The sequence below is a fragment of the Lotus japonicus genome, chromosome 5 (genome assembly GCF_012489685.1).
Source record: "Lotus japonicus ecotype B-129 chromosome 5, LjGifu_v1.2".
In the NCBI taxonomy this organism is placed as follows: domain Eukaryota; kingdom Viridiplantae; phylum Streptophyta; class Magnoliopsida; order Fabales; family Fabaceae; genus Lotus; species Lotus japonicus.
In genome coordinates, this window is record NC_080045.1 from 17,485,858 (window position 1) to 17,505,432 (window position 19,575).

Consider the following 19,575-nt stretch of genomic DNA (forward strand, 5'->3'; position numbering starts at 1 on the left):
CTATGTGGCTGAAGAGTGGCACAGCCTGAGCACTTGGCTAGTGGCTCAAGTTCCAGTTATGATGCAGCTCCTGCATGCAGAGGGACGTCAGAGGATCGAGGCTGTCAAGCAAAGGTTTGCTAGAAGGGTGGCTCTTCATGAACAAGAACAGAGACAGAAGCTTCTTGAAGCTATTGAAGAGGCCAGAAGAAAGCAAGAGCAAACAGAAGAAGCTGCACGTCTAGCCGCAGCTCAAGCTGAACAAGCCAGATTAGAGGCAGAGAGACTTGAAGCTGAAGCTGAAGCCCGTAGACTGGCACCAGTGGTTTTTACTCCGGTTGCTTCTGCTTCCACTCCTGCTAATCAAGCTGCTCAGAATGTTCCTTCCAGATCTACTCATTCAAGCTCGTCCAGACTCGACACCGTGGAACAACGTCTTAATACTCATGAGTCTATGCTGATCGAAATGAAGCAAATGATGATGGAACTTCTGCGTCGATCTGATAAACCCTAGCTTTAGAATCTCTTCGCTTTTATTTTTTCTTTAACTTCGTTTTATTTCGTTAATTTCTGTTTCCTTCTTTTTAATTACTTTACTTTGGTCGTTTGTGATTATCTATGCATATAAATATATCTGACATTATGTTTGCAAAATTTTCTTTATTCATAATAAACTGCGTTTACATCATACATTTTTTTCTTTTTCCTAAAATCCTAGAATGGAGGATCCCTCCTCATTCTTCTGCACTCTTGGCGCTGCTCTGACCTCTCCTTCTCCAGACGATACAGTGAATACTGGATGTTGTTAAGATTGACGTTCAGCTCATCCCTCTCCAGAATTTCTTCTGAAGTCTTGAGCTTCTTCTCTATAATTTCTTTCTCTTCCAGCAGCTTCAGTTCGAGCTGGCTGAGTTCTTGCACTTCCTCCACGAAGGCAAGAAATTCCCTCAAGTCTTTCTTCAGCTCTGGACGCAGGTCCTTCTCCAACAGTGTCCGTGTTAGCTCTGAGATGGTTGTTGTACCCTCTGGATGCCTAATGTTGAGGAACAAGTCCTCCTCAAAGGCTTTCTTTCTCAGCTCTTCTAGTGCTACCATGTATGATGTCATATTTCCTTTGTTGAAAGTGCTCGAGTTGTGAAGCTTACCCCTTTCTCCATCGCTTTATATAGGCTTCACTTTCTCTCTGAAAGTTAATGCTCCTACAGTTTCTCGAGGTTAAGTTCTTGGTAACTGACCCTTTTCTTTACTCCCTTGGCCGGTGGTAAACGTTTTTCTTGTGCATTAACTCTTCTATTTATTTCGCCTAACTCTGATTCATGCATCGTTTTGGTTTTCTTCAAACTTAGACCTTCTCTAAGGGGGAGTACCTTGTACTTCAAGCTAAGTTTTTCACACCCCAAGCTTTTTGCTTATGACAAAAAGGGGGAGTACAACCCAGTTTTTGATGTGTAAGATGTGTTAGTGTGATTTATTTTTCTTTTGGAGAATTTAAGAGTTCCACCTTTATGACCATAGATGTGTCACTGGGCAAATACAAGGAATACATTTCACTTCTTCTGAAGTGATTTTAGTTTGACTCTGATACCCAATACTCTGATACCTTGTCCGTTTGACTCTGATACCCAATACTCTGATACCTTGTCCGTTGACTCTGATTACTTATGCGCTCTGATTAAACAATTTCATCTATGTCATAAGTTATTCACTCTGAACTCTTATATTATTTATCTCAGAATCTAGACTTTTCTAATGTTTTCATCAAGTATAAGATTCAGGGGGAGCTAAGCTCAGAATCAAGCAGTAACTTGAATTCAGAAAGAGCCAAAAAAACTATTCACATCAGGATAAGTTTTATTCTATATCCCTAAACTCTGAGTGAATTCAGTTTATTGTTTAAGAATTGTTCATCAAAAATCTTAGTTTTGTCATCATCAAAAAGGGGGAGATGGTAAGATCAAGCACTGTGCATAAAGATTGACCCAAGCAACGCTTTCGCATTCTCAATGTTCACTCTGAACAGTTGAAAAGCTTCAGAAGATCTGGAGTCTTACAAACTCTGATATGGAACCAGTCACCAGAAGTTCTGAAGATCCAGAAGAACTGACAACCAAAAGACTCTGACGATTCAGAAGCTCTGATGGTGTAGAAGAGTCTGACAATACAGACTCTGAAGAGTGAAGGCTCTGATGTTCAGATGCAAGAAACTCGGAAGACCATGTACTTCCCTCTGAGTTCAGAATCAGAATCAGAAGATACAACGGTCAGAGGATCTGTGCTTTCCCTCTGACTCTGATCAATCAGCTTCACAATGTAAATATAGTGTATTTTAACCAATTAAACATTAAACATTATTTCTAATTATAATGTTCTTCTATTGTACACTAACCAAATATAGAAAATATAAAAAGTCACAAAGAATACACAACAACATATTTCATTAATTAACAACTGCAAACCAGTGCAAGTTACATAACCATAGTACTTAGTAACATACTTAGAAAAATACTTAACCACAACACCAAACTCCTATTTTACAATAGGCCAGAACTCCCAAAATATACCCATGCCATTATCATCACACAAACCACAAAAGAGAAACCACCAAACTGCTAGGTGACCCATAGATCAAAAGAAGCACACTACACTGGTTATTATTTCATACTAATATAACTACTTCTTCTCCACTTTGACATTCTTCATCTTCAGTTTAGGAACAGTTGGAGGTTTCTTACAATCTTCATCAGCCTTCCTCTTGAAAATGTTAGCAGAGCTTCCCACATATGAAGGATCACTACCAAGAGAAGGGGTTAGAACCTCAGGGGATAAAACCACACAGGACTCAGAGGGGTCCTCAACTGCTACCTTATCTCCAGCAGAATTAACAACAGTCAAAGGAGTGGGGCACCTAGCCTAAACATCATCAAAATATATCATCAGTCAGAAATCAATTCCAAATTCCAAATAAACAAAAGAAAACCCATTGAAAACAAAATTAATCTATTCAATGGTTTACCAAATTTGAAGTCTGGGCAGCAGAAATTGCCTTAAAGGCTTCTATAATAGAAGGATCATCACAAATACGCTTCACACAATAAGAGTCATCAAACTGGAAAAAATTATTAGATTTCTTCTCCACGTTAAACAACAATTCTTTCCCTACCAATTGTTCTTCCATCAAGGGAGTAATCTCAGCAGATTTAGGATCCTACAATAATAAAATGAAATTCATTCATTATACACAAGAACAAAATATATTAAAATAAGCATTCACATCTGCCACAAATTGTGTTCCATGTTATTATTTACTTGCGGGTTATCTAATCTGACAAAAATAAAATGGATACCTTCAAATTTCCCAACATATCCTTGCAAAACTTCTTAATGAGATGATGAGCATCAGAGTCAAACAACAGAAAATTTCCAGAATCAGTGCCATCAAACACCTCAAGCTTAATCTTGTATCTACAAAGCAAAAAATTGGTTACTAAAAATATCAAAAATTCAATTAAAGTTAACACTATTCATATTTCAGGTCACAAGAACAGCACCTTGCAGAAACATCCATAACATGCTTACAGCTTACAGCAACCGAGGCAGAAATATAATCCATCATCAAAAGTCACAGCTTTGTGACACTTGCATGCAAAATACCACCATGGATCATCTTGCAACAAACCAACCACAGTTCCATAAACAATAAACAATCCATCCTGCAAACAAACCAGAGAAATAACCCTATTAACTTTGCACAACCAATAACCTTAAATCTGGAAAACAAAAATAGCAAAATACCTTAGTAGTTTCATTCAAAGCACATATAGTTTTCTTAGGATAGTTGTTCATAAAATCTTCAAAAATTGGAACAAAAGGATTAGGAGAAATAATATGCCCCACAGGTTGATTGGGCTGCATATTAAGGCCAGATATACTACAATAAAACAAAAGACAAATCAGAAAATTCAGAAACAAGTCAACCTAAAAATTACAAATAACAAACATCTCAAAACTAACCGGTCCATCAAAGATTCAGCTTCAGCAACCTCAGGATTAAAGATAATCCTCGATGCTTTCATTACATTCTGAAGAACATTCTTACCTGTAATAAAAACAACAGAAATTAAGTGGAAATCCAATATGATTATCATTCCTTGTATAAATAAAAAAGTACCTCTAAATGACTTAAGCTTTGCAAGCTGGAGAACCACAACAGGCTTTTCCAAAGGATTAGAACTAAGGTAGTCCAATACAATCTGAACATACTCTCCAAAAAGGGCACACTCCAGTTTTCCTCTGTTAAAAAATAAAATAAACACACATATAAATACAAAATAGTAACAGGAAATAACTTACAACAGAAGGCTGAAGCAAATATTGAAATCGTTCTTAAATAACGATAGGCCATACTTGTCATAACTAATTTCAAGCAACATCATCTTTGTAACAATGTCATCCTTGACATAAGTCCTTTCCTCAGAGGTAGCTGTCAACAAACCAATCATATCTACATCGAAATATTTGGATGAGAAAATTTCAAACAAAATCTATAGCCTAGGCTCATTGTTAAAAAACACCCACCAACTAAGTATTCCGTCAGGAAGCCATCATCATTAAGTTAAGCAGAATCCTTCAGAGAAAATCCCCACCTTGGGATAATGCTACTCTCAGCTGGAATGATCTTAGTTTTAGGATTAAAAAGAATCCTAAAAGGATGATTAGTAGGTCGATAGGCACCCAAATTGGGGATCAAGTGAAAAAATGTAATGATATAAACATTTCCTTCCACGAATTGTTCACCCCACTTCCTAAACATGAGCTTCCTCACAGTTGCTTGGATTTTTCCACCCTAAAATGACACATAATATTACATTATTATCTGAAGTACAATCAAATAACAAAATCAATCTAAGGGACATGAAGAAAAATTAACATACATATTCAGCAAAAAAATCACAATATCACAATACTAACAATAAAAAAAAAACAAAGCGTAAAAGAACAATATGATTATTTAGTGTAGAAAAATTTTGCTTCTTGCTTGCTCTATCGTGGTATGATAGGTTCACTTCTATACTTAACTGCATCTAGGCCAGATATATTATTTAGTGTTCACTTATGTGCTGTTAAGAGGATCCTAAGGTATCTGAAAGGCACCACTAACCTTGGCTTGATGTATAAGAAAACATCAGAGTATAAGCTTTCAGGTTATTGTGATGCTGATTATGCTGGAGATAGAACAGAGAGAAAAAGCACTTCTCGAAATTGTTAATTTCTGGGAAGCAATTTAGTCTCATGGGCAAGCAAGAGGCAATCAACAATTGCTCTATCAACTGCAGAGGCAGAATATATCTCAGCAGCAATATGCAGCACCCAGATGCTCTGGATGAAACATCAGCTAGAGGACTATCAGATCCTTGAGAGCAATATCCCAATCTATTGTGATAACACTGCTGCAATATCATTGAGTAAGAATCCTATCTTACATTCAAGGGCAAAGCACAAGTATCACTTTATTAGAGATTATGTACAGAAGGGCGTACTTCTTCTGAAGTTTATTGATACTGACCATCAATGGGCAGATATCTTTACAAAGCCCTTAGCAGAGGATAGATTTAATTTTATTCTGAAAAATCTGAATATGGACTTTTGTCCAGAGTGAAGATCGATCAGAACCTCTGACTATGATACTTCTTGATCAGAAGATGTCTAGTCCAGAAGGTAACTCCATCAGAGTGTATGTACCCATTGGTGCTGACTCTGAAGCTGAGACAGTAACACGTGTGTCAGTATCTCTGATGCATAGTTCCTTGTGCCCGTGTGACAGTCTGTCATGATGTGTGTACATGTGCTTCTCTCCTGTGTTTGATACTTGTATTTACTGTTACTATCATGTCTTTAATTTTTAACCGTTGATTTTAAATTTACCTTTTGATCAACAACGGTTATTTGACAAAACCCACTATACACACACGATCTCCTACACTTACGATTTTTACTCTCTCTCTCTTCTGTTTTTTCCAAAACCGCTTACCCACGATCTCTCTCTCGCTCTCTATTCATCTTTAACCTTCATCTTCTACCCAAAACCTTCAACCGCTCCAACAATGGTGAGACAAACCAGAAGTGAAGCCGCTGAAGCAACAAGTTTCCCTCAAATGGTAGTGGGTCAAGCTACAGGCCAAATGGGTCCTGAAGCTCCTGATCAAGGTCAAGAGCAAGTAATTCCGATTGCAGAACGGGCCTGTGCCGTTCATTGTGTGTATGCTCCTGAAGAACTTCAAGTACTGGCAGAATGGAGATTCGACCTAGACAATCTTGCTACAAATGGGTATGACATTCGTCCTGAAGTCCGTGTTCAAGGCTGGGAAAATTACTTCAACAGGCTTCGAGGACCGGTGTATGACAAATTGGTCAAGGAATTCTGGAAACACGCTGACTGCGATGACACTCAGGTGGTATCCCACGTTCTTGGAAGGAGGATCATAGTTACAGAGAAATCATTCGTGAACCTACTGGGTGCAGAGTATGCAAATGGGTATCGATTTCAACTCACTGAATCGAAGCTGAAACCCAGAACGAAGGATGAGACCAACAAGGCCCTGTACACCACATACAAACCGGGCAAGACTGATTACAAGGTGCTGGACCTTCATCCCAAGCTCAGAATCTGGCACAAGATTCTGCTCAACTGTATCAACCAGAGACCAAAGGGAAGTTCCCCAGATTACATCAACTTCAACCAGAAGGCAATGTTGTTTTTCATCCAAGACAAGACGAAGATCTGCCTCCCCTTCTTCCTATTCTCTTACTTGAAGGAGTGTATCAAGAAGTCCAGAACTACTGCCTCCATCAAATCAACAATCAAGTATATCCCTTTTGGAAGATTGCTATCAGATCTCTTCATTGAGAGCAACCTTGTGCAAGATCTGGTCAACGCTGGATGCATAGAGGATCTGACCACCATTGTCAGTGATGTCTTCACTGCCAATTCTCTAAAGAAGATGGGTCTGGTCAAGAACAAAATCGCCCCATCTCATGAAGACATATCTTCTGAAATCAGAAAGAGAAGGGTGCCTCTGAATGACTACCCTCTGTGGACACAGGCAGACAACCCAGAAGCTATTAGGTGCTATGTTGAAGACCTAAGGGCTCAAGGCTTTGAAATTGATGTAGATGAATTCTTCCGAAGACTGCCGCCAGCTCAAGAGTTTGACTCTCCTCCCAAGAGGAAAGTTAAGAGGAAGATGGTCTTAGAAGAATCCTCTGAGGAATCTGATGGCTCTCAGAAGAAGAAGAATAAGGCTGACCAGCCAAAGAGGAAACATGATGAAACAATCAAGCCTGATGCTGGTGGTGATGATAACATTGGTCCTAAGAAAAAGAAGAAACAAGTCAGACTTGTGGTTAAGCCTACAAATGTGGAACCTGCTGCTCAAGTGATCAGAAGGAATGAGACTCCTGTCAGAGTGACTCGGTCTTCAGCACGATCATCAAGTAAGTCTGCTATTGCTTCTCATGATGATTTAGATACATTTGATGCACTCCCCATCTCTGCTATGCTGAAACATTCCTCCAACCCACTCACTCCTATCCCAGAGTCCCAACCAGACACACAAACCACTTCACCACCCAATTCACCAAGGTCTTCATTTTTCCAACCTTCTCCAAATGAAGCACCTCTCTGGAATATGCTTCAGAACCAACCTACCGGACCCTCTGATCCAACCTCACCTATCACCATCCAATACAACCCATTAACTTCTGAACCCATCATCCCTGACCAACCAGAACTTAACCAACCAGAACCTGAACACAGAACTTCTGATCACTCTGTCCCCAGAGCATCAGAACGTCTGGTTTCCAGAACCACTGATACAGATTCATCAAGTGTCTGGACACCTGTATCATTCCCAATCAATGTTGCTGACTCCTCCCCTTCCAACAACTCTGAATCCATTTGGAAATTCATGGAGGTCATAAAAGAAAAGGTGTCTTCCCTAGAAGAGTATTACCTCACTTGTCCAAGCCCTAGGAGATATCCTGGCCCTAGACCTGAACGTCTAGTTGACCCAGATGAAGCTATCTTGGCCAATCCTTTACATGAGGCAGACCCTTTAGCTCAACAGGCTCAACCTGACCCTATCCAACAAGAGCCAGTTCAACCAGACCCAGAACAATCTGTGTCTAACCACTCTTCGGTTAGATCACCCAATCCTCTGGTTGAAACCTCTAAACCTCACCTTGATGCCTCTGTACAACATGTTCAAAACTTTAACATTGGCTCTCCTCAAGGTGTTTCTGAGGCACACAGCAGCAATCACCCAACCTCTCCAGACCAATACCTCTCCATAGTTCCCTACACTCACCTCAGACCCACCTCTCTCTCCGAGTGCATCAATGTGTTTAATCAAGAAGCTTCTTTGATGCTACACAACGTGCAAGGTCACACTGACCTGAGTGAGAATCCTGACTCTGTTGCTGAGGAATGGGATAATCTGAGTACTTGGTTAGTTGCTCAGGTCCCTGCTATGATGAGTCATCTCATTGCTGAAAGGGATCAGAGTATAGCAGCTGCTAAGCAGAGGTTTGCCAGAAGAGTGGCTCTTCATGAACAACAACAGAGACATAAGCTTCTTGAAGCTATTGAAGAGGCCAGAAGAAAGAAAGAACAAGCAGAAGAAGCTGCACGTCAAACAGCAGCTCAAGCTGAACAAGCTCGGTTAGAGGCAGAAAGACTTGAAGCTGAAGCTGAAGCACTTAGATGCCAAGCACTTGCACCAGTGGTTTTTACTCCTGTTGCTTCTGCTTCCATTCCAGCTCCTCAAGCTGCTCAGAATGTTCCTTCCAGTTCTACACAGTCAAGCTCGTCCAGACTCGACATCATGGAACAACGTCTTGATATTCATGAGTCCATGCTGATTGACATGAAGCAAATGATGATGGAACTTCTGCGTCGCACTGATAAACCTTAGCTTTAGGATCTCTTCGTTTTTCCCTCTTAACTTTGTTTGATTTTAACTTCTGTTTAATTTTTAGTTCTTTTTTTATTTTGCTTTGTTCGTTTGTGATTATATATGTATATGTATATGTATATGCATATATATATATATATATATATATATATATATATATATATATATATATATATATATATATATATTTGTCACTCTGTGCTTGCAAAATATTTTCTTTATTCATAATCATCATATGTTTACATCATACATTTTCTTTTTCTAAAGTCTATAATGGAGGAACCGTCCTCATTCTTCTGCACTCCTGGCGCTGCTCTGACCTCTTCTTCTCCAGACGATCCAGTGAATACTGGATGTTGTTGAGACTGTCTTTTAGCTCATCCCTCTCCAGAGTTTCTTCTGAAGTCTTGAGCTTCTTTTCTATGATTTCTTTCTCTTCCAGCAGCTTCAGTTCAAACTAGCTGAGCTCTTGTACTTCCTCCACAAAGGCAAGGAATTCCTCTAACGACTCTGACGACTCAGAAGCTCTAATGGTGTAGAAGACTCTGACAATCCAGACTCTGAAGAGTGAAGGCTCTGATGTTCAGAAGCAAGAAGCTCGGAAGACCATGTACTTCCCTCTGAGTTGAGAATCAGAAGATACAACGGTCAGAGGATCTGTGCTTTCCCTCTGTCTCTGATCAATCAGCTTCACAATGTAAATATATTGTATTTTAACCAATTAAACATTAAACATTATTTCTAATTATAATTTTCTTCTATTGTACACTAACCAAATATAGAAAATATAAAAAGTCACAAAGAATACACAACAACATATTTCATTAATTAACAACTGCAACATAGTTGCAAACCAGTGCAAGTTACATAACCATAGTACTTAGTAACATACTTAACCACAACACCAAACTCCTATTTTACAATAGGCCATAATAACTCCCAAAATATACCCATGCCATTATCATCACACATACCACAAAAGAGAAACCACCAAACTGCTAGATGACCCATAGATTAAAAGAAGCACACTACACTGGTTATTATTTCATACTAATATAACTACTTCTTCTCCACTTTGACATTCTTCATCTTCAGTTTAGGAACAGTTGGAGGTTTCTTACAATCTTCATCAGCCTTCCTCTTGAAAATGTTAGCAGAGCTTCCCACATATGAAGGATCACTACCAAGAGAAGGGGTTAGAACCTCAGGGGATAAAACCACACAGGACTCAAAGGGGTCCTCAACTGCTACCTTATCTCCAGCAGAATTAACAACAGTAAAAGGAGTGGGGCACCTAGCCTAAACATCATCAAAATATATCATCAGTCAGAAATAAATTCCAAATTCCAAATAAACACAAGAAAACCCATTGAAAACAAAATTAATCTATTCAATGGTTTACCAAATTTGAAGTCTGGGCATCAGAAATTGCCTTAAAGGCTTCTATAATAGAAGGATCATCACAAATACGCTTCACACAATAAGAGTCATCAAACTGGAAAAAATTATTAGATTTCTTCTCCACCTTAAACAACAATTCTTTCCCTACCAATTGTTCTTCCATCAAGGGAGTAATCTCAGCAGATTTAGGATCCTACAATAAGAAAATGAAATTCATTCATTATACACAAGAACAAAATATATTAAAATAAGCATTCACATCTGCCACAAATTGTGTTCCATGTTATTATTTACTTGCGGGTTATCTAATCTGACAAAAATAAAATGGATACCTTCAAATTTCCCAACATATCCTTGCAAGACTTCTTAATGAGATGATGAGCATCAGAGTCAAACAACAAAAAATTTCCAGAATCAGTTCCATCAAACACCTCAAGCTTAATCTTGTATCTACAAAGCAAAAAATTGGTTACTAAAAATATCAAAAATTCAATTAAAGTTAACACTATTCATATTTCAGGTCACAAGAACAGCACCTTGCAGAAATATCCATAACATGCTTACAGCAACCGGGGCAGAAATATAATCCATCATCAAAAGTCACAGCTTTGTGACACTTGCATGCAAAATACCACCATGGATCATCTTGCAACAACCCAACCACAGTTCCATAAACAATAAACAATCCATCCTGCAAACAAACCAAAGAAATAACCCTATTAACTTTGCACAACCAATAACCTTAAATCTGGAAAACAAAAATAGCAAAATACCTCAGTAGTTTCATTCAAAGCACATATAGTTTTCTTAGGATAGTTGTTCATAAAATCTTCAAAAATTGGAACAGAAGGATTAGGAGAAATAATATGCCCCACAGGTTGATTGGGCTGCATATTAAGGCCAGATATGCTACAATAAAACAAAAGACAAATCAGAAAATTCAGAAACAAGTCAACCTAAAAATTACAAATAACAAACATCTCAAAACTAACCGGTCCATCAAAGATTCAGCTTCAGCAACCTCAGGATTAAAGATAATCCTCGATGCTTTCATTACATTCTGAAGAACATTCTTACCTGTAATAAAAACAACAAAAATTAAGTGGAAATCCAATATGATTATCATTCCTTGTATAAATAAAAAAGTACCTCTAAATGACTTAAGCTTTGCAAGCTGGAGAACCACAACAGGCTTTTCCAAAGGATTAGAACTAAGGTAGTCCAATACAATCTGAACATACTCTCCAAAAAGGGCACACTCCAGTTTTCCTCTGTTAAAAAATAAAATAAACACACATATAAATACAAAATAGTAACAGGAAATAACTTACAACAGAAGGCTGAAGCAAATATTGAAATCCTTCTTAAATAACGATAGGCCATACTTGTCATCACTAATTTCAAGCAACATCATCTTTGTAACAATGTCATCCTTGACATAAGTCCTTTCCTCAGAGGTAGCTGTCAACAAACCAATCATATCTACATCGAAATATTTGGATGAGAAAATTTCAAACAAAATCTATAGCCTAGGCTCATTGTTAAAAAACACCCACCAACTAAGTATTCCGTCTGGAAGCCATCATCATTAAGTTGAGCAGAATCCTTCAGAGAAAATCCCCACCTTGGGATAATGCTACTCTCAGCTGGAATGATCTTAGTTTTAGGATTAAAAAGAATCCTAAAAGGATGATCAGTAGGTCGATAGGCACCCAAATTGGGGATCAAGTGAAAAAATGTAATGATATAAACATTTCCTTCCACGAATTGTTCACCCCACTTCCTAAACATGAGCTTCCTCACAGTTGCTTGGATTTTTCCACCCTAAAATGACACATAATATTACATTATTATCTGAAGTACAATCAAATAACAAAATCAATCTAAGGGACATGAAGAAAAATTAACATACATATTCAGCAAAAAAATCACAATATCACAATACTAACAATAAAAAAAAACAAAGCGTAAAAGAACATCACACATACATGTTGATCCAGTAAAATCAACTCCATTGAAGCAGGTTTGTTTTCCCCAGCAAACCCATCAGCAATCCATAGTCGAACAACTCTCACTTTGATCCTCCAATTGTGATTTGGAGGGCACAGGGTCACAACGGGATCAATTGCAACAGACGATGCCATCAAAAACCAAAAACGAATTACCAATTTAAAGACACAAATTTTTGTTCTCAGAATAATGTTGAACGTTTATGCCTGATATCCATTCAACACCAGTCCCTTTTATACCCATGATCAAAAGCAAATGAACCCCATAAAAGTTTTTTTCTCACAAAACATTAAAAAAGTTTTCCAAAAAGTTAACACCAACAAAAAGGTAAATGACAAAGATTTCCTCTAAAAGGTTCAGCAAAAAATCACTGATCACTTTTCAACCTTTTGGTTAACACCAACAAAAAAGGTAAATGACAAAAATTTCCTCTAAAAGCTTCAGCAAAAAATCACTGATCACTTTTCAACCTTTTGGCCGATTTAAAAGAAAGTCTACAAACACCTAACGAACAAAACAAGTTCAGCCATTTTACGACGTTGTACTGTGAAAGCGACCTGTCCTTTCACCGGTTGACTTGAGATCAAGGAGCTTCAGATGAACGTTGGTGAAGCTTCTGATCATCGTCAGATTGAAGCTTGGATTCTTCTGATCTTGCAACTTCTGCTTCTGAACAAGTTCCTCAGAACTTCTGATCGTCAGAGCTAGAAAAGCTTGGGTATTCAGAACTTGAGTCTTCTGCTTCTGGACCGTTCCACTGGAACATCTGGTCTTCAGAACTTCTGACTTGAGTTCTTCAGAACTTCTTGAGAGCTTCCATCTTCAGAGCTTCTGAAGTATTTGTCACTGTTCATAACGAACATGGTGGCTTAAAGAGCTCTCTTTTTAGTAACCCTTGGTTCTTCTTCTTCTGAACCAATAGGCTTGGGCATATTCAGAACCTGTTTGTCACAAAACGTTAGGGTACCACTTTTTATTTCTAGTATTTAGACACACAATTATTAATTTCGTATCATATATAAAATTAATATTAATCTCAATATTTAATTTCATAAATTTTTATTTCTATAATTTAAGCCCACAATTATCTATACTATCAATATTTTTTTTAAATACTCTACACTATCAATATTAATATCCACTTTATAAATATTATATACCAAAAGAATTATTACAGAGAGCTAGTAACAATATGAAATTTTTTCATCATACTCAACCAAAGTAAATACAAACAAAAAATAACTTTTGAAGCATAACCTAATAAATTTTAAAACTTCAATTTAAACCAAATAAAAAAACAAAAAGTAACAAAAAGAATCCTTATGGTGCACCTGCGAAGCATTTCTGAAAAACCCTAATGTGAATAGTGGCCAAAAGTTATCCCTTTGTAGTAGTTATAGATTATTTGATGCCTATAGATCAGACAGGTCATGCCTATAGACAGGTCATCATTCACATTCACATATATATATATATATAAAAACATTCAGGATGAGTAGGTGAAATATCGTTGCGTTGTTTTCACATGTCCAAGTGTGACAAGAAATTATGGCTTATATATAGTTACCACGAGACTCGCGGACATATTGAAATATGGTCCTACAGTGTGAGCAACCACCTAGCTATCAGAAACCATTTAATGCCCACTATTATTTGACTTCATGGCAATAAGGTGGTGAATTGCATGGTAAAGTGGTTGGTAGTCGACCTATTTATAATTATCAACTATTTTTAATTCACACACTTTCTTCGTGTGAGTGTGAATAGAATGAGTATGATTTATGAACTTATCATTTTCGTATAAATATACCGTCTTAATAAAATCTCATATTCTCAGAGTTGGATTACATTGTTGTTCAAATTAATAACGGCCAAAGTTAACGCGCGGTAATCAATTGACAATAGCTAGAAGCTAATTAATAACTAGCCATGTTGTTGATAATCATTCAAACAACCTACCATTACTACACCGGGCATTAGCTTATAAAAAAAAATACACCGGGTACAATTAAAGCGTTTTAAAGTATAATTTCTTTTACAATGCTTTCTATTGAAAGCGTAGAAATTTCAAGAATTGGCGATTAAGTTTTTTCGATTACAAGAAACCTTATTCACCTAAGTTTTGTATTCATATTTATGTGCTCAATCACCCCAAACAACAACATTTATAAATAATATATTTACCAAATGGTGAAAATTAATTAATATATCACAAATTATAACCTACTAATTAATAATTTTCACAATTTCATACGTAAATTATTAATAAAATAAAAATTATTTTAAGGTCCTCATGCTGGGAGGAATATGCTACTACACTCAAGGGGATGGTACTGGTCAGGGACGGATTCAAGTGGAGAGGCATGAGGGCAAATGCCCTCACTTGAATTTGGTAAAATACATTAAAAAAATTTTGAGTAGTAAAAGTTTACGGTTTTTTATGATTTCTTTGATAAAAATTGCCCTCACTTAATTTGAATAGTAAAAGTATGTGATTTTTATTGTCTTATTTGATAAAAATTGTCCTCACTTATGTCCCACATTACTTAAAGTTGAAACTTTTGTACTTAGAGTATTTTTTTATTTTGTGTTTCTTGAATCTTGACTAATGCCCATCAGATATTAGTATTACTATTACACCATTCTTTCACTAATTTCTTTTGTCCAATGGTTATACCATGGCTCACAAAATATCCCCAAATCCTCAACTTTTCTCCTTCTTTCATTCAACACTCGACAGCATACAACAAAGTAGAGAAAGAAGGAGCCGTAAAATGCAATATATGAAAACTCGTAGGGAACAATTATGATGTGCTTTAAAACTTCTAATAGTATATGTTAATTTTTTTGTGACGTATTTATATGTATATACTGCCCTCACTAGATTAAATTCCTGGATCCGTCACTGGTGTCACTGGTACTACAGACCATTTTTCAACGATTTTAGACATCGGTAAAGAGGTCAATCGTAGCATTTATGTCACTGCATGTGAGTCCAGTGACGGTAAAGGCTCTTACAAAAATAGGCAGTGACTTTTGGACCCAAATTAAGCCATCTTTGATTGAGATCCCCAACTGTTGCCCAGCCAAAGCAACTAACAATATTCATCTCTGATCTCTATATAGTAATTTGCTACCATTCTCTTAGAGGTACTGCCCTCAACTCCAGATTCATATCCCTCCATGTGAGTCCCTTGCTGATTGCAGCTTCCACAAATGGCAATATTTAATGCAGCAGCTACCGCGAATCTTTAACAGTACTCCATATTTAGAGGGCGTCCGGACAGTGGTTAAGTAATGGTATATCCTCCAGCTGCCTTCCAGCCTTCATGGCATTAACTGACAGTCCTTAATCTGCATGCGGACAAAAATTAAATTAAGACCTGCAAAAAAACGGGTTGTCTAAATAACTCATGATAAAGTTTGGGTTAAATAATCCATTATCCAATCACATTGGAGATAAGTGAGTTAAAATTTATATATTTTATTTATTAATTTATTTCCAATTCATTTATCTCTATTGTGATTGGATGATGAATTATTTAACCCAAACTTTATCATGAGTCATTTAGACAACCCCGCAAAAAACACATGGCTGGTTAAAGCTTTCATCTTAGCCTGTTCTGTAACCACTTCTATGATCTGAATTGGCTGGGTCGGTTCAAAAATACCATCAATGCCTCATTCCTCATACCGGAATACAATATTAATCGTAGGAGCATCTCTAATGCTAGTTCTTAATTCTTAGTTCTTAGCATTATTCATGTGGGTCTGTATTGCCACATGTGCTTAAGCAACTCTCAAGCAATTTTGCTCAAACCATGAGTTCTTAGTTCTTACCACTATTCATTTGGTCTCACTAACCAAATTATTTATACTTTTTATTTTCATAAAGTAATAAAACAAAACTCATGAAGTAATAAAGTAATTTTCATGAGAGAAAAAAAAAATTATGCTAAGAACTCAAAAAATAAAACTCCTTATATAAGAACCGAGCTCTTATTTTTAATAACTAAGAACTCAATGTCAGCACCTCCAGTGGTTAAGAACTCAGTTCTTAGTTCTTAACTCAAAAATAAGAACTAAGAACCTTGCATTAGAGATGCTCTAATGACCTATAGATCACAAATTAATCGTTAGCCTTAAGCTTTCATCGGGTTAAGTGAGCTGCAATGTGAAGCGTGTCATAATTTTACATGTAAGTTCTTACGTGATCATTAATTAATAATTACTATCAATACTACAAGGCTAAAAAGTCCACATAACCATGTGGGACAAGGTTGGTCCATGAGCCATAAAATTAGAAGTAAATATATTTATGACTAATTAGCATAGTTGACTCTAATAACTCAATGAACATCCTACTCCATGAGTTTTTTTGCCTTACGATCTAAATTCAATAAAGATTCGGGTCTCAAGCAACCGTGGTAGACAACTTTCAACATCCCTTTTATGACGGTTTGAACCGCCATAAAAGTGATAAAGACGTTTTTTCCATCCATTTCCAATTTTGTGACGGTTCTAAACGACCACAAAACTTGGTGTCCCAAGTGGTTCAACACTTTTTCGTGGTTCGTATATCAAGATTGCTTCTAAATTTGATTTGTGATTAGTGCAAACTGCAAAGTATTCGAAATATAGATGTCATACTGATTTATTTAAATTTAATTTTAAATAAATTATAAATATGTCAAAATGAAAATAATAAATTATTTAATTATTATGTGTTTAATTTGTCTTTCCATAAAAGGAGAAAGACCGAAAGAAAAAGGGGGATGCTGCCGTGTGACGGTGGCGCGGCAGCCACCCAAGAAGAAATGCTTCATGGAGAGGAGAAAAGGGAGGGTTGAGAGAGAGAGAGAGAATCTTAATTAGTAAATGTTTAAAGGTCACATGAAAAAATAAAAGTTGACTGTGTAACTTGATGAACTTTCTTTTTTTTTTTTTGGTCAATGAACTTGAATAATAAAAATAAAACCTAAAACCCAAACTCAAATAACACTAGGGTGCTTCTCGGTCGAATTATTTGGTCCGGTCTGATTATGATAACCATGTTATAATATAAATAGAGAAGTGCAATATATTAATGTTTTTAAACGAAATGCAAGAATTCTGACGTGCTATGATTTGTAATTTGAATAAATTCAAGGTCAAGGATCATCTATCTTCCATCCTTATTTTTTTGGAGTTTTGATATATACACACCTCAACTTCTTTTCAATCTCCATTTTTTATTTATTTATTTTTCTTTATCAATCAAATTACTTATCACATATTTATTTTTTCTCTCATTTCTTTCTATCTCTATCTTCTTCCACTTCTCCACACCTCAAAAATGAGGTGTGAATATATAATTATTCGTTATTTTGGTATTTCTTTGGGGGGTATTTTCCAGTTGTATGGTTATTTTATTTTTTCAAAAAAATAATAATAATATGCTTTTTTCTTTAAAAAAATAAATATAATACAAGGTCAAGAACTATAAGAAAATGTAAGCAATCAGATCTATTTGTTTATTTTTGTTTTTGTAATAACTACGTTTTCCCATATATATTTTAAAAGGCTTAATCCTCAAATTAGTCTCTGTCTTTGTCTCGCCGTCTGATCTAAGTCCCTTACCGGAAAAATTTGTGGAATACGTCCCTATTTTTGCAAAACGTATGGAGCCAGTCCTCGCCGGAGCCCGCTCCGGCGCTCCGACGAGGGATGAAATGACATGGTGACTGTGTAAATGAAGCTGACATTACATTTAAAAAAAATAAAAAATAAAAAATAATTTAAACATCATATAATTAAGGTTTAATTAACATAAATAAACTTATTTCTAATTCTAACCCAAATTTAATTCCTCCCAAATTACCCAAATTCTCAATTGCATCAACTCAAAACATTTCCTAATCTGAATCATTGAAGAATCCTTAAAAAAAAAGTCCATCATCTAGATACATTACATTACAACAACAAGAAAATTAATTTTTTTTAACAACCCATTCATCTCCCTCTTCCCCTTTGTCAAAGTGATAAATCTCAATCAAAACCATCATACCCACCGTCCCAGGAAAATAAAAAACCCAACCTTTTTTTTATCAAACCTTTAATCCATAACATGAGTTCATAGAAAGTCCTAAACCATTAGATCCAATTTGTGAAATCAAACACCGAAATTCAACACACGCCAAACACCAGAAAGCAAGAAATCTACAGGATTGTTGTTGTTAAAAACAACAAAATTTGATTAACCCTTTGATTGAATTCAGAAAAATCAGATTTTTCCTAATCTAGAACCCAGAAAATCAACAACAAAAAATTCCAGTTTGATTGAACCTAGAAATTGAACCCCAAAAAATAATGTTCTCAAATTAAATCACCCATCATAAAATTTCTTCTATTTCCAGAAAATCAAAACATTTTGACTCCTTCTCATCTTCATCTTCTCCATCTCATCATCTTCATCCTTTTTTCAATACCCAAATTAAAAAATCAAGATGTAAAGCCTCAATCTTAATAATTTTACTTCCTCAACCATAAACCCAATAAGCTAGGTGTCTATCCCCAATTATCAGAATCTCAATCAAGCTACGGTGCTTACTTTCACTGCTATCCAAAACCCAATTTCAATATTCTTCCACTTCTTCCCCCACATCATCATCAATATCATCAAACCCATCATCCTCTTTAGAAATCTCTTCCACTTTCACGTCCCTTTGTTGGTAATACCTAGGAAGGTTCAAATCTGTATCTTGCATAAACACTCCCCAACCAAGGCAAATGGGTCAACGAGCTTCGTCTCCATCGCTCCCCTCACTCAAAAACGGGTTTTTATCATCTCTCCTGTGAGTGGTCTTAACATGGCTTCTTGAGAGTGGTAACCATTTACTGCTAGAGCAACCAAGTTCGAAACTTTCTCGAAACTCATGGAGCAGGTGCAGATCTGGCCACCAAAACCTTCACCCTCTCTATCCCCTCTCTTCCACTTTCAGGTGTAGACGTTTCTCAGATCTGGGAAGAGAATGAGGTTCGGGGTTCGGGAAGGGGAAAGGGTGACTGGAGAAAAGACGGGGAACAGAGTAGAAAAGGTTGGTGCTTTGAGGAAAATTTGGGTGCTTTTTGTGGAAAAAGTCCAGAAATGGCTGGGAAGATGAAGAGGATGAAGGTGGCTGTGAACATGGGAGGTTGATGAAGATGAACATGGGTTTGGTTTTGATGAAGATGAACA

At 36.6% G+C, this 19,575-nt stretch overlaps 1 protein-coding gene and 1 pseudogene across 1 annotated transcript; both read right to left on the reverse strand.

Moving 5' to 3' along the window:
* Positions 1 to 2,545: 2,545 nt before the first annotated feature.
* LOC130719203 (uncharacterized) lies at positions 2,546 to 9,907 on the reverse strand (annotated as a pseudogene).
* A 100-nt stretch (positions 9,908 to 10,007) lies between these two features.
* Positions 10,008 to 12,705, reverse strand: LOC130719204 (replication protein A 70 kDa DNA-binding subunit C-like). Its single transcript, XM_057569837.1, has 10 exons — positions 12,338 to 12,705; positions 11,906 to 12,173; positions 11,735 to 11,831; positions 11,499 to 11,620; positions 11,342 to 11,426; positions 11,123 to 11,258; positions 10,886 to 11,040; positions 10,682 to 10,799; positions 10,351 to 10,542; positions 10,008 to 10,247 (listed from the first exon to the last, which is right to left on the reverse strand). The coding sequence occupies exons 1-10, from the start codon at positions 12,491 to 12,493 to the stop codon at positions 10,008 to 10,010; spliced, it is 1,569 nt and encodes a 522-aa protein (XP_057425820.1). The 5' UTR covers positions 12,494 to 12,705.
* Positions 12,706 to 19,575: the final 6,870 nt, after the last annotated feature.

Excerpts from the sequence above, each read along its gene's own strand:
- LOC130719204 (XM_057569837.1), bottom strand. The coding sequence starts at position 12,493 with ATGGCATCGTCTGTTGCAATTGATCCCGTTGTGACCCTGTGCCCTCCA. Across the intron at positions 11,832-11,905 it reads CCAGACGGAATACTTAGTTG|ATATGATTGGTTTGTTGACA; the intron begins GTGGGTGTTTTT and ends ATTTCGATGTAG. Across the intron at positions 10,800-10,885 it reads GTTATGGATATTTCTGCAAG|ATACAAGATTAAGCTTGAGG; the intron begins GTGCTGTTCTTG and ends TTTGCTTTGTAG.